The following is a 17,597-nucleotide window of genomic DNA, read 5'->3' as shown; positions in this document are numbered from 1 at the left end:
ATTCTGCCACAGAACTCGATGGAGCTTTGTGTGTGCGTGCGGTTGTGTATACTGATGTTCCGCCACAGAAGTAAATGGAGGTGAATGTGAGCGTGGGTGTGTGTGTGTATACTAACGTGTATACACACTTGATGGAGGTGTGTGTGTCGGTGTATGAACTCACATTCCGCCACAGAAGTAAATGGAGGTGAGTGTGAGTGCATGCGTGTGCGCTCAAGTTCCGCCGCAGAACTCAATGGAGGTGTGTGTGTCTGTGTGTACTCAAGTTCCGACACCGAACTAAAAGATGGCGAGTGTGAGTGTGAGCATGCGTGTGGATGTGTGCGTGTGCACTCAAGTTCCGCCACAGATGTAAATGGAGGTGAGTGTGAGTGTGTGCATGTGTGTGTGCATGTGTGCGTGTGCACTCACGTTCCGCCGCAGAACTCGATGGATGTGAGTGATCCGGCGGGGCTGTTGGGGTCGGCGATGAGGTCCTCCACGGGGATGCCGATGGACACCACTCGCACGGGGTCCGGGTAGGTCTCGTCAAACACCGCACGCAGGCCCTGGATGGCCTTAGCAGCCGCCAGGGGGGCCTCCAGCGCATACACAGGCTGAGGGAGACATAACACATATTATCATTATTATTATTATTATTATTATTATTATTATTATTGAAGGCATTTTTCTTTATTTCAGATATTATTATATATTGTAATATAATAGAATATATAAATAATTCTAAATATTTCTTGGGTGCTTTTTCGCTTTTATTATTAGGGACAGTACAGTGACAAGTGGGACAGGAGATAAGTGGGAGAGAGAGAGATGGGGGAGGACAGGAAATGACCTTGGACTGGAATGGAACCCGGGCTCTCAGCATAACAGTGCAGTTCCCTACCATCTGAGCCACATTCACACACCGCACACACCGCACACACCACACACACCCCACACACCCCACACACCCCACACACACCACACACACCACACACACACGACTTTCTAGACAATACACACAGCACACATGTCAGGGACCCCCACACCCGAACACGCACACAAACACAAACACCTTACTGTCTCAGATAATGGTGCAGGTTCTCTCCTCTGTGCATCGCACGCACCACTGTACATCTCACACGCACTCACGCACGCACACACGCACACGGCTGGCCACTGACCTTGTTGTCTCGGATCATGGCGCAGGCTCTCTCCTCACACACACAAACACACACACACACACGGCTGGCCCCTGGAACCTGGGTTCCCAGCTTAATATTGCAGTGCCCTACCTCTTGAGCCACAGTCGGACCAGAAACGCACATATGTTGCCCATCATGAACAGAGCTGCCATCTTTATATTCATCATTTGACCCCTGACCTTGTTGTCTCGGATCATGGCGCAGGCGATCTCCTCGGTGCGCCGCACCTCCCCGGTGGTGAGGGCGCCCTTGGCGGTGAAGTCGAACCTCAGCCTATCAGGAGCCACCAGGGAGCCGCGCTGGTCCGCCTCCCCCAGGACGCCGCGCAGGGCGAAGTTCAGGATGTGGGTGGCGGTGTGGTTACTCATGATGGGACGACGACGCGCCTGGACGGAGAGAGAGGTGGAGAGGGGGAGATATAGTATAGTATAGTATAGTATAGGAGGGAGAGGGAGAGGGAGAGGTGGATGAGATATAGTATAAGATAAGAGGGAGAGAGAGAGAGAGAAAGAGAGAGAGCAAACGTGAGAGAGTGCGAGTGCGAGTCACAGTAATGAAAACACAATCCCATTTGTTGTTGTTTTCTTGTTTCTTTACCTCGTCGACGTGTAGGATGACGCGGTCTCCAACCTTCAGCGTGCCGTACACCGTCCCCACATGCAGCACGTAGCCACCGCGCACCTGCGTGTTCTTCACTGTAAACTCCATCCTCTACACACACACACACACACACACACACAAACACACACACGATCAATACAGGCGTATGGAGCACACCTACACACTGGAAAATGTTGACATAGCATCACATGACACAAGCGTCAAATACCAGAAGAGTCCACCCACACAAGCACATTCTCAACAGAAGAGTCCACCCACACAAGCACATTCTCAATACCCACATTCTAAATAAACCCTTTTTGTCCTGGGCCCAGTAAAGGCTTTCAGTGTCTGCACGCACACACACGCACACACACACGCGCACACACACGCGCACACACACACTCGCACACACACACTCACGCGTGCACACACACGCGCACACGCACACACGCACACACGCATCCTTACGTCTTCAGCGGAGTCGTTCTCTCTGAGCATGTATCCCTCGTCGAAGGTCTGTCCTCCCTGCTCAGCGTAGAAGGAGGTCTTGTCCAGCACCACTCCGCACTCCTGCCCCGTAGTCACCTCCTCCACGAACGCACGCTCACGACGCAGAGCCAACACCGTGCCTACAGCCTGCTCAAACTCTGACAAACACAACCAAGAATAATAATAATTATTACTATAATTATTATTAATATTATTATTCTGTCCCTTGCAATCGCAGTGTCCACAGCCTGCTCTAACACACACAAATAATAAGTCGAGCAAGTTAGTCAAGCAGAGTCACTTTTAGTATAAATTTATTACTACCGGTAGTATATTAGTAGTATATAGCATATAAAATGGTGCTGATTTTTCATGCTTCAGTTTGCAGTGCCATTAATTCCAGGAAAACAGATGCTTTAACTGCTCGAATGAACATCACCAGTTCTTGGCTAGGACTCTCTTGGAAAACAGCCTCAATGTGACTACTCTGGTAAAATAAAAGGGGTAATAAGAAATAAAAGGAGAACTAAAAATAAAGGAGAAGTCAATAAATAAGTAAATAAGAGTCGCTAATGATGGCAGCTGACCGTAGGTGCCGGCGTCACTGGAGCTGTATTTGTACTTGGGGGCGTCGTCTGTGGCGGGGGTGTTCTTGTTGCGGAGCTCCTCGATGGCGTAGATGTCCAACATGATGTGGTCCGCGTCACCTGCACCCTTACCCTGCGACTTCAACTAGATGGAGAAGAGGATACAGAGATCACATATTAGAAATCTACTACTGCGACGGCACCTCTACCCTGCAACTTCAACTACACAGAGAGGAAAAGATTCCATTGAACTCAGAACTTCTCTCAGTTTTTGATAGTTAACAGGTGGAATGCGGCAGTAAGGAACCTGGAATGTGTGGTTGATGCGGTGCAAAAAAAACTCTCCACAGCGTAACCGAAGTTAAACTTCCTCAAAAGTTGGACTTCCAGCCCAATTCTCTAACCCCCTCTCTCCTCACCTGTGCAGACTCCCCCCCCCCCCCCTCACCTGTGCAGCCCCCCCCCCCCCCCCCTCTCCTCACCTGCGCAGCCTTCTCTCCCCCTCCCCCCCCCTCTCCTCACCTGTGCAGACTCCTCCCCCCCCCTCTCCTCACCTGTGCAGACTCCCCCCCCCCCCCTCACCTCACCTATGCAGCCTCCCCCCCCCCTCTCCTCACCTGTGCAGCCCCCCCCCTCCTCTCTCCTCACCTGTGCTGCCTTCTTCTCCTCCTCGAAGCCCTCCATGTCCACCCCCATGCCCCCACCCCTCACCTGTGCTGCCTTCTCGCCCCCCCCCCCCCCCCCCCCTCTCTCCTCACCTGTGCCGCCTTCTTCTCCTCCTCGAAGCCCTCCATGTCCACTCCCATGCCCCTCTCCTCTGCGATCAGGGCCGTCAGGTCCAGGGGGAAGCCGTAGGTGTCGTACAGCAGCCAGGCCGTGTCTCCTGCTCAACACACACGTCAAGGAAAACATAATGAGGGAAGGAAACCAGAATGACCATCGAGATAAAAAAGACTGAAATAATATCTATGTGCGAGGAAACAATATTGAATATAGTACAGTAGCACAGTGAATTCTTGCATATTAATGTATGAATAATCCATTCATATGCAAGAATTTAATGTGCTACACATACTTGAATGAGGAAATACAATACACCAATAAAGCGATAACTTGGAGAATTAACTGTACTTTAATACGCATTTAATGCAAGGAAACTATATTCATAAACAGCATTTTCATAAGCAATAATTCAATGTGCAGCTCGTATAACAATTTAAGTGAGAAGAAATGTGTAAGCTAAACACTTGAAGCAGTGCTTTAATAGGAGTTTAATGAAAGGATTAAAGAGATGTACTATAGAACAGTGGCACTAAAACAATATTTGAAAGGAAAAAAAAAACATCAATAAAAGCAAATAACAGCACGGGTGTGTGAGAAAAGCACTGGTTAGGCAGCGTGAAGTTCCTAAAGCGTGGAGCAGGTGCCTTTTCAGACAAGGTAATTACACTGAGTCTCCCACAAATGAAACATCGCGCCAGAGCAATATTAAAGAACTGCTGGGGTTTTTAATATTGCACCCCATTTCAGACATGGCAACACTTTTTCATTAAAAGCATTCTGTATTAATGACAAATCCATCTTCTTTACTGCCCACATATCTCAGTGCACTAATGGTGTTTATCCCCTGCCTACAGCCAGTGTACACTTCATCATTACCAGAGCCATACAGAGGGAGAGTTGCGCGATTGGAGGACCAGGAATTAAATTGCAGCCCCGCCTTTCAACGAGATGAGGTCATGCCTAAATCGGCTGTCTTTTCATAGACTCAATATAGCAGTGTTTCCCAACCAGGGGTACGTGTACCACTAGGGGTACGCGAGCACACTGCAAGGGGTACTTGGAAAATTTAAATTTTAACAAATGTATGGAGCATAGTAACATTGGATTAGAAAAAGTGATGTAAACATGAGTTAGGGGGTACTCATGGCACTACGAAAAGGGTCAGGGGGTACACAAAACCATAAAGGTTGGGAAACACTGTAATATAGAACCACCACATTAAAAGCCAAAAATAAGGACGAACGAACTATACTGCGGGGTAATCACCACAAATACGTAAACTATCAACTGTCTCGGTGATGATAATCACAACAGTTTTACCATCTGTGATGTTTATCTGAAGTTATTACTACGAACAGCAAGTCTTGTCATATTCCCTGCATTGCATCGCATCGCGTTTGCTGTGTGCTACGCCCACTTCTAGGCACTATCATTCGCAAAGCTAAAGCAGTTCTGAGACGCTAAACAGCTAATTTTGCTGATGCGGAAGTCGGCCCTAGGACACAGTGGAGATTGCCCGACTCTCCCTCTGTATGGCTCTGATCATTACTATGCTGCATAGAAGTCTGCTCAGCTGAACACACACTCTACTGCCATCTGCTGGTGGTACTGCTACACAACAGCCAGCTACAGATTGCTGAAATTACTGAGGGGAAATAAAATCCCTCATCTGATGCGCGGGATTCACACAGGTCACCTGTATAGATGTGAAACAAGCAGTACCCCCTGAAAAAAATTGTTCCTGTTTGCACCCCTCTACACAACAGGCGGCCATTGTGATGTGTTGAAATAACAGGCTCTAGCTTCTGAACCCAGGTTGAAGTGATACTGTACCCTTTCTGGATATAAGATCATTTTACATCTCCCCTTGAGTTACATAGCTGAACTTAACCTTTCTTCTGCTATTCCAGCCATTTTCTGAGTCTGGCAATGCAATCTCTACCTCCAAGCTAGCAATCACCATTGAATCGTATGGGACCAGCTAGCGGCTAAACCCTCCAAAGGTCTCCTAACCGCAGGTCTTCTGAGGGGCGTTCACATGACATCACATGGATCCAGGAAATGCACGGGCTAGAATCACCTTACTCTACTCTACTTTCTTTGGCATCACTTTCAACATCAGTGGCTAAATACAATACAGTAGGTGCGATTGAGATACCGCAACGGCTACATCCGCATTTAGACAGCAATGCATTCTGGCTCAAAAAGTTGCATGACTGTTAGATTTCCTCTCAAACTTCAAAATTTTGGTGATGTTGAATTGACGAGGTGACATGTCACATGGTGTCAAACTATCGCAGGATGAATGCGACTGCAGTCAGATCTTGCAACCTCTGCAACGCTCGTTTGCAGACCGCCTCAGAGGTCGCGCGCCCATGAACTGGTTTGCGCAGGTCCCCACTTCAGCTCCTCCTCACTGCCTGTCCTCCCACGTGGTGTGTTAGTGGAGCAAACTGGTGCGAGCTCATCGTCTCGTTCATATTTGTGGCTGACTTTAAATGCACTGTTTTAATAACACCCACATTGTGACAACAAGTTCTAGCTCACGTGCTTTGTCTACATCGATCGACAAAAATCTAAGTCGTATGTGCCTAATGCAATGCAATGCAATGCTGTCTGACCTGGGATGGTGGTGCTGTCCCCCATGCTCTGGATCTTGCGGTCCAGGATCTTGCGCCCCCTGCTGAGAGTCTTCAGGAACTGCTCCTCCTCCTCATTGATGATGTCCTTCACCGCGTCTGGATCCTTCTTCAGCTCTGGGAAGGCGTCGCCCTGGAGAAACACACACAGAGACGAGAAAAACAGTCAAGCACACTTTACTCCTCTCTGAGGTATTACTAAATGGTCACTTAAGAATTCTATGAATAGCTCAGCATGGTCAAGGAAACTAAAAACAACAACTGGACGAAAAACAAGACCCAGAGTGGCAGTGAATCCACGAAAGCAGCTGTTGTTGCTGACGCATGTTCATGAATTAGGTGAGATGGACAATCATTACAATACACTCAGTCAAAGCGTATTACAGTTATTTAGGCACAGGGTATAGGTTGCAGATCCAACTCCCAAACCATTAAGCCACACCATTTGGCCCAACAAACATGATGAGTGAGCAAGCTAGAGAGAGAAAGGGGAAGGTAGGGAGAGAGGGAGAGAGAGAGGGAGAAAGAGAGGGAGAGAGAAAAAGACAGAGACAGGGAAAGAATGCACACACAGAGAGAGGAAGAAAGAAAGAAGAGAGAAAGGGTGCACACACCAGAGAGAGAGAAACAGAAGAAACAAGAAATAGAAATAAACAGCTGTGTCTTCTCACCAGAGACTCGACTACTACGTCCACCAGGGATGCGAAGAATCCCCTCTGGGCTCCGAGCTTCTCGTGGGAGTAGCGCACCGCACGCCTCAGGATCCTCCTCAACACATACCTGGCAACACCAATAGACATGAAGGGGTTAAACAAGGCTCCAGTTTCAACTGTTGATTCCTTGTTAAAGCTCGTCAGCACCAGTGTGCGGAGGCTACCGAAATCGTTGGAACTGATAGTGCTCTAGTGCAGTGATTCTCAAAGTGTGGTCCGGGGACCATTAGTGGTCCGCGACAGAGCTCAGGTGGTCCGCGAGGGGATTTCTACTTTTCCAAGACAAGCTAGCAGTAGGCTATATTTGTAACATAATTACAAAGCTTAACAAAGCAGAAGTCTCATTTTCACCACAATAAGACAGGCTTGTAAATGTGAAAAAAGTAAGTGTTATGCATCGACAGTAGCACCCATCAACTGTCAATTCAGTTGACAGGTGGTCCCTGAACATTTTTGGGGGGACAAAGTGGTCCTCGGTCTGAAAAAGTTTGAGAAACACTGCTCTAGTGTGCGGAGGTACTGTATGGGTATAGTACGGCTCTCACCCTCTGCCGGTGTTGTCTGGGCGGCCGCCATCGGACAGGGCGATGGTGATGGTGCGGGCGTGGTCAGCCAGCACGCGGTATGCCATGTCGATGCCATCCTCATCCTCAGCGCCAACCTTGCCAGTGTATGCCCTGGCCCCAGTGCCCTAGGGAGGAAACAGAGGAGAGGAGGGTTCAGATCAACACTGAGATATTATATAAAGCATACTTTATGAATGTGAACAAACTTGACAAACAACCTTACATAAAGACATTTTGAAATCATTAACAGTTCACCGCTGCCACCAGAAATCCTTTTTCAATGACATGGACAAACGTTAGCAATTGGATAAAACAGGACGCAAGTGCATCCCTCCCTCCAATATGTTCGTCAAGTCGTCAGTTCCAGACCCTCACTACAAATGAAATAAGTATGAGGGGATGGTAAACCAGGCCAACAATGCAGCTTTCATTTTCTCTGAAAAAATCGTGGGACTGATGACCATTCTGATTTCTGGCTGAACGCGCGCTGGTGCCACTACCTTGGAACAATGCACCAGAGCCAATCACTGTGCCACTGAGCCTATTCCCGCTGTCGTTATTGTTTATTGCTATAAACATTGGGATGCATTCGGTGAAATTAAATACTAAAGGGACTTGTTTGCCTTTTTAAATTATTTTTTAATATACATGTCTGAAACCAAGCGTCCCTGGCAGTCGTGGGATACTGACGGACAGGGATAGTAAAGAGTCAGGCTTGTTTTATGCAGGGGGAACGACAGAGCAACACCACACAGCTGCTCCGTAACTTAACCTGCAAAAGGGACGTGTTTACTGATGCGTGTCTTTGGCATTATAATCACAATGTAGTTAAAAATCAAACACATCATACAACAGTGCAAGCATGCGGTGCACGCCAAAAATGATCTTAAGGTAAATCTTAAAGTTTGTGGTTTCAGCAGAAGCACATGCAGCAGTCATGACCATAACGCAAATTGCATAAAATTGTGTGTATTCTGGTATCTCATGCTTTGCTACTTCCGCACGAGATCAACGTAAAAAAAATCCAGACCCCACATTGAATCATCGGGCGTTCAGGGCTTTTTTGCCCGAGTTTAAGGTCAGGATCTAAGGATTCCTGAGAAAATGAAGGCAACAAAAGTTGTCCAATCCAGTCATAAAATCAAACCCTTTCACTGACCATCTGGATGGCCTGGATGTTAAGTCATACTGTAGCAAATGAGAATACACTACCTGTGATCAATGCTATGGTAACTGCATGTTTATAGATGACACGACAGTCTCATTAAGTTTTACGCTCCTCATAAAGGCAACCTTTTCACTGACCTTCTTGATGGCCTGGTAGTACCAGTAGGTCATTCTGTGGGAAATGACCAACTCTGCTAAATGCTACGCTAACTGACTATTTATCTAGAACAGTCTGATAACGTTGTAGAGTTGTGTGATGAGGGCAACCCCTCCTGACCTTCTGATGGGCCTGGAAGTAGCGGACAAAGAGGTCTATGTCATAGTTCGACGTTCTGTGGGAAATGATGCTACGCTAACTGTGCTAACTGCCACACTAACCATGGCCGATTCCCAATGTCTAGTGTGTGCCCTTCGAAGTGTATCAGCCTTCGTAATCACGCCCAGTGATTTGATACTCTGCAGAGTTCACCAAGAGTCTATCCAATCACTGGGCGTGACTAATTAGGCTGACACACTTGACATTTGTAAATGGTGTATGTGTTTATCCAGGACTGTCTCCTAAAGCAGTACAGTTGTGCGATAAAAGGTAACCCTGGCTGACCTTCTGAATGGCCTGGAAGTAGGGGATGAAGAGGTCGGTGTCGTAGTTGGACATCTTGTTCTGCAGCACGGACACCAGGCGCTCCAGGCCCATACCCGTATCAATGCTCTTCTTAGGCAAGGGCTTCAACTCAGTCTCAGACTCCCTGAGGAGAAAAGAGGAGGCAGAGGAGAGGAGAGGAGAGGAGAGGAGAGGAGAGGAGAGGAGAGGAGAGGAGAGGAGAGGAGAGGAGAGGAGAGAAGAGGACAGGAGAGGAGAGGAGAGGTTAAGAGGTTCACAGATTCACAGTGACATCAGGATAGATGATGTGTGCGACTACGGACAGCTTGTGTATGCATTACAACCAAGTAAGTTGCTAACTTAGTTAAAATCAATGTTTTCAAGAAAAACACCCCTGGTCAGTTCCCTTCAGTCGCACCGCACCGCACCTGTTGAACTGGATGAAGACGAGGTTCCAGATCTCCAGCACGTTGGGGTCGTCCATGTTGACGAGGTGTGCTGCGTCGCGGCCCCCGATGCGGTCGTAGTGGATCTCGCTGCAGGGGCCGCAGGGGCCAGTGTCCCCCATCTCCCAGAAGTTATCCTTCATACTGCCGGGCAGGATGCGGCACTCCTCCATGCTGAGAGCAGAGACAGGGACAGATCAGACCAGTTAGTACATGATGGTGTGTGTGTGTGTGCGTCTATGTCTGTGTGTGTGTGTGTGTGTCCTTCATACTAACAAGGCAGGATGCGGCACTCCTCCATGCTGAGAGCAGAGACAGGGGACAGATGAGTTAGTACATGATAGAGTATGTGTGTGTGTGTGTGTGTGTGTGTGTGTGTGTGTGCGCGCTTCATGTTGCCTGGCAGGATGCCCACATGCGGAGTATAAGCAGAGAGGTTTCATGGATATGACGAGATAGAAAGCAGGCAACTTTTTCTGGGTGGTACTGCACTCTAGGGGCACCAACGGAGGATCGGAGAGCCCAGTAAGAATGAAAGGGGTCCAAAGGAGCTCCACCATAGATGTTGCCGTTGCTTTCGATATATGTAATATTTGTAATATATTTGTAATATCTTTTTCGTTTAATTTTCCTAAAGGCAGGATAAATAATTCCAAACAGCACTTAGTTTGAATTTTTAAACTCGCTTGATCTTTTTAAAATATGCCTTTATTGTCAATATTACACCACAAGTGACTTCACACACTGTGGGTTGGCTTTGTAGACTGGCTGCGTTGCCATCATCACGACTGCCGTAAAGCAATTCCGATATCTAGATGCTAGCGGAGGCTGACAAATGCCAAACCTGTAAGGAATCAGAAGGATATAACTCCCAGGTTATTGTACATTTTATGTAAATCCATACCGATCCCTCAGATGCCATAGTAATATTTACAGGTTTTAGCCGCCAGCGAGGACAATTTTGAAAATTAGCCTGCGCTGGCCTGACAGGCATAGCGCTAATGGAAAGCGGGGCGGCTGTTTGAAGACCGGCTGTGGTATAAGTAACAACATTGGGGCTTCCCGCGCCAGTACACCTTTTCCGACAGGATATGACATTCCAATGGGGTCCCATGGACATTCTATTCTCACATTAATATCTGTCCCGTATTGTTTGTTGTGTCATCAATATGTCAAATGGATGCTGTTTGCTTGTTTGTGTGCATGAGTGAAGGCTAGGCTAAGGAGCAAACATGGACGATTGGCAAGGTGTGGTGGTCTGGTGATGATTCACAATGATAATAAAGGGTTCCGCTTTCAGGGTTCCCACTCTTTTTCAAAAATCATTTTCCAGGATATTTCCAGGACATTTCCAGGACTATTTTTGGATAATTCAGGACGGATATTTAATCCGTCGGACCCACAATTTGGACATACACAGCGACACACAATGCATTTTAGAGACAATGTGACTTTAAGGTTGAAATTAGGGATGCACGATGTCAAAAATTTCGTCCGATACCGACATCCGATATTGATATTGCGGTTTTGGCCGATAACCGATATTAACCGATACCAATGTTTTTCTTTTCTTTTTTTTTAACAGAGATGACATTAATGCAAACAAACAGAATTTTTGAATGTCCTCTTATTTCCAAAAACACTTTTTAACTCCCTGTGATAAAAACTAGAAGACAAACAATGAAAGTCACCGTCAAGTCATATAAAAAAAAACATCAGCGTTAACATCAGCCCAGTTTTACCCATCGGACCAATGTCCGATGTGTTGAGAAATGTCAAATATCGGCCGATACCGATACATCTGGCCGATACATCGTGCATCCCTAGTTGAAATGAGTTGTAATGAATGAGTACAGTGTGTTAGGGAAGAGGGTACGTCCAAAGACGTCATAAGAGCATAGTATGGCATGGCCGCAAGGGGAGTCACTTTCTTCTTCTGCAGTTAGTACTAAGGAGACTAGTGATCATAGGAGGGATTACATTAAACACTGACAACTGGATCTCCTCTCTTGACCAATTTTGCAAAGTTACAGAGTTCAGATTTTATCCATTATGGCGTTGCACCCACTGACCATGAGCACAGTGTCTTTAAGCAATGTCCTCGGACTACACCTAACCCAATGCATTTTCCATTGAGTGATACTTCTTATCCAATGTACGTTATTTGCTTAGTACTGGCGGCAAGGTAAAATGCAAAGCCACTACCGCCAGGGCTGGAGCGTGGAACAGGTCATAGGACATAGTCAATTTGTGTCAGCTGTAATTAAGGCTGAATGACAGCTGTAATTTAACCACAAACTGAACATTGATGACAGGACATCCTATTTTGACCAGGCCGGAACTAGCAGCAGCTCCTCGCACCCACAATGCAATTCAAATTGCGGAGTTTCCAGTGTCACAATTTGTATCGATCATGGCCTTGCATCCACTGCGCATGGTGTACCCGGGCTACGCCCCCGTACTACACCGTGGCCAATGCAATTTCCTGCGAATAAGCGTTCTTATCCATTCTATGTTCTTTGTCCAAAGGTATTTACCTGGGTTGCGGTTGAAGATCACCAGCTGTCCCGCTAGTAGGAATCTGCTGGAGCTTGGCGACCACACCCCTGTCAAATTTCGCAAGCCCAGCACGTGCACCCTCTGTTCAATTGAAATGCCTTCTGATCCCCAAAACGTTTATTCGGAATTAAATGAAAGTGCAATGTAAACTCACATTAATGTCACATTATCTCAGAAATTAATACCTTAATAGTCTCTCTCTTATCGCAAAAATTAGTGTACTTGGATTTAAATGCATTCTCCACAAGACTTGACTTTGACTTTTTTGCTCACAAACCATTGTGGCCAGTGGTTTCTGTCTTTCGGCAAGCCAGTTTTGTTGCCAGTTTCTTTTTCTCTGGAATATTCTTGCATACAAACAATTGATGCGACTACTGTGACTTGTCACACCAAAGATCAAACTAGCTTTCAAATTGGCTAGTGAGACTGAAAGCTCTGATCTCCAAAAAAGATAGCAGTATAATTTATTGCAAGGAAGTGCTAGCACTGCCTATTTGTAGGCCTATTATGACCGTAAGCAGGTTTTCGAGAGATATATAACGCCATGATATCAGCCAGCAAGCCAACTAGCGACTTCTAGCGACTTTTGGCAACACTGAGTCAAAGAATATGACTGTGTATAAGTGCAATCAAAGATGGCAACCTGACCAAACTGTGTGTGTGTGTGTGTGTGGACAATAATGTATTCAATAGGTGGATATAAATTGAATCGTCATGTCTAGACTCGGAGAAGAGTAAAAATTATACCACAAACAAAATCGGGAAAAAGTTGAAGGAAAAAAAATCCAGGACAAATATTTTTTTCCAGGACATTTGGTGAATTTCCAGGACTTTCAAGGACTTGAAAACACATCTCTAAATTTCCAGGTTTTCCAGGTTTTCCAGGACGTGTGGGAACCCTGGCTTTGTTTGCTTGGCTTGTTTTGTTTTTTTTTTTCTGAGGGGGACAGATATGGATCAAAATGGTTAGTTTGAGCAAGCGGGGAAAAGCACATCCGTGGAGATATCGGGTCCTCTGAAGATATGTTTGGTGTTTCCACAACCTTTACGACATGTTCATGTTTATGACCTGGCTATGGCTAATGTTTATCAGCATACAGTAACGCTCCCAACGTGTGTCAAGGGTTCAAAGTATACCGACCCAAATATCCACATACCATACCTACACCTAACCCAGATCTCAAACTGGTTTAACAAGATTATAGGTTAACCAAGGCCTATAGAACCTTACAAGGATGACTTTGGACATAATTTTATGGTTGGTTTAGGTTACTTCAAATGTGGATAGAAACCGCTCACAAAGCAGAAGTTGATAGTTAACTAAAATCACAGAGAGAGTGAGTCGGAATAGAGTATACTAACGAAAGAGAGCTAAAGAAAGAAAGGAAGCAACAGAAGGAGTTGAAGAAAGAAGCCAAAGGAGCTGGTCGTTGGCCCTGGGGAGGATGCTGAGCATGAGGAGAGAGGAGAGCGCGCAGCCCAGGGGAAGAGGAGAGGAGAGTAGAGGAGAGGAGAGGAAGATGTGAGGAGAGAGGAGAGCGCGCAGCCCAGGGGAGAACCATCAGTACAGAGAGAGAAGAGTATCAGGCAGGAGAGGGAGGGAGGAGAGAAGAGAGAGGAGAGCATCTGGGAGGGGAGGAGAGGGAGAGGAAAGGGAGAGGAGAGGAGAGCATGCCGCCCGGGGGAGCACCAATGGTGAGGTGAGGAGAAGAGAGAGGAGCCCAGGGGGAGCGCCTGGTGAGGAGAGGAGAAGAGAGGAGAAGAGAGAGAAAAGCACACAGCCCAGGGGAGGAGCATTGGTGAGGATGCAACAGTGTCACCCAGGGAATACAGGGAAGGAAAAACATCACAGCAGAGGGAAAATGAGAGAGAGAGAGAATGGGGAGGAGGAAATGGACAGACAGGATTTACATTGAAAGAAGGATGAAAAGGAGGGGATAAGACAGGGGTGCGTTTCCCAACAGCATCATTGATAACCAAGTTACCGGTAGCCATTGGCAACCTACTAAATGGCTAACTAGTTAGCACCGATACTTTCGAGAAACGGGGTCCAACATATCCAAGCAAAAGAGCCAGACACGATAGACGGTTCAAGTCAGCGTGCCATCTTAACGCTTTGGATGATGCCATGTTGCTGTGGCTGTGTGTGTGTGTGTGTGTGTGTGTGTGTGTGTGTGTGTGTGTGTGTGAGCACACGCTCTCTTGCTGGCGCATACTCATGCCGTAATATATATTCCGATTGTGTGTGCACGTGTGTGTGTACGTGTGTGTGTGTGTGTGTGTACGTGTGTGTGTACGTGTGTGTGTACGTGTGTGTGTACGTGTGTGTGTACGTGTGTGTGTACGTGTGTGTGTACGTGTGTGTGTGTGTACGTGTGTGTGTGTACGTGTGTGTGTACGTGTGTGTGTACGTGTGTGTGTACGTGTGTGTACGTGTGTGTGTGTGTGTGTGTGTGTGCACGTGTCCATACCCCAGGTCCAGCCAGATCTGCTTGCACTCCAGGTCTGGCTCCAGGCCGGCCTCCGCATGCCCCCCGAAATAGGTGACGTACAGGCGCTCGATGGGGATGCCAAACTCCTTGGTCAGGAGCTCCAGAGCCAGCTCACACGCCAGTTGCTGTAGCAGACAAGATAATAGGGTACAGAGCAGAGCAGAGCAGAGGGGAGGGGGAAGAGAAAGAGAGGAGAGGGGGGAGAGAAAAGGAGGAGAGGGGGAAGAGGAGGGGAGGAGAGGGGGGAGAGAAAGAGAGGAGAGGGGGGAGAGAAAGAGAGGAGAGGGGGAAGAGAAAGAGAGGAGGAAGAGAAAGAGAGGAGAGGGGGAAGAGAAAGGGAGGAGAGGAGGAAAAGGAGGAAGAGTAGGGGAGGAGAGGGGGAAGAGAAAGGGAGGATAGGGGGAAGAGAAAGGGAGGAGAGGGGGAGAGAAAGAGAGGAGAGGAGGGAGAGAAAGGGAGAGAAAGAGAGGAGAGGGGAGGAGAGAAAGAGAGGAGAGGAGGGAGAGAAAGGGAGGAGAGGGGGGAGAGAAATAGAGGAGAGGGGGAAGAGGAGGGGAGGATAGGGGGAAGAGAAAGAGAGGAGAGGGGGAAGAGGGGGGGAGGAGAGGGGAGGAGAGCAGGGCAGACAGGGGAAGAGGGCAAAGAGGGAACCGAAAGTAACAAGACAAGACAGAAATGGAAAGAGGAGACATTATAAATAGACTGACACACTAGACTTGACTAACTGACTGAGAGACTGGTTGACTTAACCCAACTGGTTGACTTAACCCAACTGACTGACTGACTGACTGGGCATAAAAATCCAAAAACACAGCAAAAAGGGTTATTAAAAATATTTACATTATAAAATAAAAGTACATCACCCAATAACAATAAAGAAATGTAGATGAAGCAATATGAGTACAAGTGCACACACAAAGATACAGGAACGAACACACACACAAGCGCACACACGCGCGCACACACACCAGTAGTCTCACACACACACACACACACACACACAAGCACACAACGAACTGTAGACACACACACACACACAAGCACACAACGAACTGTAGACACACACACACACACACACACACAAGCACACAACAAACTGTAGACACACACACACACACACACACACACACACACACACACACACACACACACACACACACACACACACACACACACACACACACACACACACACACACACACACACACACACACACACACACCTTGAAGTAGTCCCCAAAGGACCATGAGCCCAGCATCTCGAAGAAGGTGTGATGGTACACGTCCTTGCCCACGTCGTCAAGGTCGTTGTGTTTGCCTCCGGCGCGGATGCACTTCTGCGTGTTGGCGGCGCGGCGCAGCCTGGCCATGGGGTGCGACGGGTCGATGGTGTTCAGGAAGATGGGCTTATACTACGGAGAGCAAGACGTGGCGGGTCGGGGGGTCAGTCAGGAATGAGTCACTTTTTGTCTTTTTTTTGGGGGGGGGGGGGGGGGGCTTGAGTGGAGCAGGGCTCTACATTTCTATCATTAACACTATTAACACCCAAAACATCTTTGTGGGTTTTTTATTGGCCTTGCCACCAATCAATCTGTGCCATCTGTGCTTACCAAGAATGTATCCTTTATTTAAGCATTTGAGGAAGATGGGATGAGAGAGAGATAGAGAGAGACTACTAGACACTTGACATGGGGCCTACTGTATACTACAAAGCTGGTTCAGGAGTAAACCAGGTTGCATTAAGAGCTAAATCATCTAATAGAATCTAATGGAGTCCTCATTTTTTTAAGAACATCAGGACTCCAGGCTCTTCTATTAGATGATTTACCTCTTAACCTAATCTGGTTTACCTGAAACAGCTTTGTATATACATGGGTTCTAATTTTTTGTTTTCTCCTGACTGCGCGAAACTAGCTGCGCACAACTCAACCTCTGATTGTTGGAAACAGCTGGCTGTCGGTCAAAAAATTAGCGCAAGTGGTTGGCTGCCAGTGTCTTGCCCCTGCTCACAACACTGTGTTTATAAACACAGTGACTGCGTTACAATATGCGACCTTGCCTCCTCCACTTGCCTTCTCCACTTGCTTGTCTCCTCGTACCAGGAAGTAATAGGTCATGATGACATCATTGACAACAGCATTATATTTCAATATCTTTCAAAAGCTCAATTGTATAGTCTTTTTCTCATTTGCAATTGGGATGGTGAATGACAAACAGTCCCTCAAAAGTTGTTGCGGCTAGGCTGACAGCTAGGACACTTTATCGTTTTCTCCACAAAGGAGGGGCCAGGAGGCGGGACGAGGAGACAAGCGCAAGTGGAGGAGGCAAGGTCGCATATTGTAACAAACTCAGTGTAGGCCTACGGTAGCCTGGGCTGCTGACCTGGTTCATGCCGGCGTTGGCGAAGAGCAGCGTGGGGTCGTCCAGGGGGATGCCATGTTGCTGTGTGTGTGTGTGTGTGTGTGTGCGTGTGCATGTGCGTGTGTGTGTGCGTGTGCGTGTGCGTGTGCGTGTGCGTACCTGGTTCATGCCTGCGTTGGCGAAGAGCAGCGTGGGGTCGTCCAGGGTGGATGCCATGTTGCTGTGTGTGTGTGTGTGTGTGTGTGTGTGTGTGTGTGTGTGTGTGTGTGTGCGCGTACCTGGCTCATGCCTGCGTTGGCGAAGAGCAGCGTGGGGTCGTCCAGGGGGATGCCATGTTGCTGTGTGTGTGTGTGTGTGTGTGTGTGTGTGTGTGTGTGTGTGTGTGTGTGTGTGTGTGTGTGTGTGTGT

At 47.5% G+C, this 17,597-nt stretch overlaps 1 protein-coding gene and 1 non-coding gene across 6 annotated transcripts in view; both read right to left on the bottom strand.

Annotated features, from left to right (window-relative positions):
* Positions 1 to 17,597, bottom strand: part of aars1 (alanyl-tRNA synthetase 1) — a 32,948-nt gene that overhangs the window by 12,248 nt on the left and 3,103 nt on the right. For 4 of the 5 annotated variants that reach the window (XM_063197712.1, XM_063197710.1, XM_063197711.1 and 1 more), the window contains 13 exons: positions 16,052 to 16,240; positions 14,809 to 14,954; positions 9,761 to 9,952; positions 9,333 to 9,477; positions 7,544 to 7,689; positions 6,957 to 7,065; positions 6,268 to 6,418; positions 3,622 to 3,746; positions 2,864 to 3,008; positions 2,256 to 2,434; positions 1,782 to 1,895; positions 1,364 to 1,570; positions 412 to 596 (listed from right to left, as the gene is read on the bottom strand). In XM_063197712.1, the coding sequence (XP_063053782.1) occupies positions 412 to 596; positions 1,364 to 1,570; positions 1,782 to 1,895; positions 2,256 to 2,434; positions 2,864 to 3,008; positions 3,622 to 3,746; positions 6,268 to 6,418; positions 6,957 to 7,065; positions 7,544 to 7,689; positions 9,333 to 9,477; positions 9,761 to 9,952; positions 14,809 to 14,954; positions 16,052 to 16,240 (2,033 nt within the window). Of the gene's footprint in view, positions 1 to 411; positions 597 to 1,363; positions 1,571 to 1,781; positions 1,896 to 2,255; positions 2,435 to 2,863; positions 3,009 to 3,621; positions 3,747 to 6,267; positions 6,419 to 6,956; positions 7,066 to 7,543; positions 7,690 to 9,332; positions 9,478 to 9,760; positions 9,953 to 14,808; positions 14,955 to 16,051; positions 16,241 to 17,210; positions 17,258 to 17,597 lie in introns of those variants that run through there. The other variant, XM_063197714.1, reaches the window with a different exon arrangement.
* On the bottom strand, positions 8,213 to 8,342 carry LOC134448164 (small nucleolar RNA SNORA63). The gene has a single exon (XR_010034659.1). It is a non-coding gene; the product is annotated as a small nucleolar RNA SNORA63 (small nucleolar RNA).

The sequence above is a fragment of the Engraulis encrasicolus genome, chromosome 4 (assembly GCF_034702125.1).
Source record: "Engraulis encrasicolus isolate BLACKSEA-1 chromosome 4, IST_EnEncr_1.0, whole genome shotgun sequence".
Taxonomy (NCBI): Eukaryota; Metazoa; Chordata; class Actinopteri; order Clupeiformes; family Engraulidae; genus Engraulis; species Engraulis encrasicolus.
This window is presented reverse-complemented; position numbering and strand designations above follow the sequence as displayed.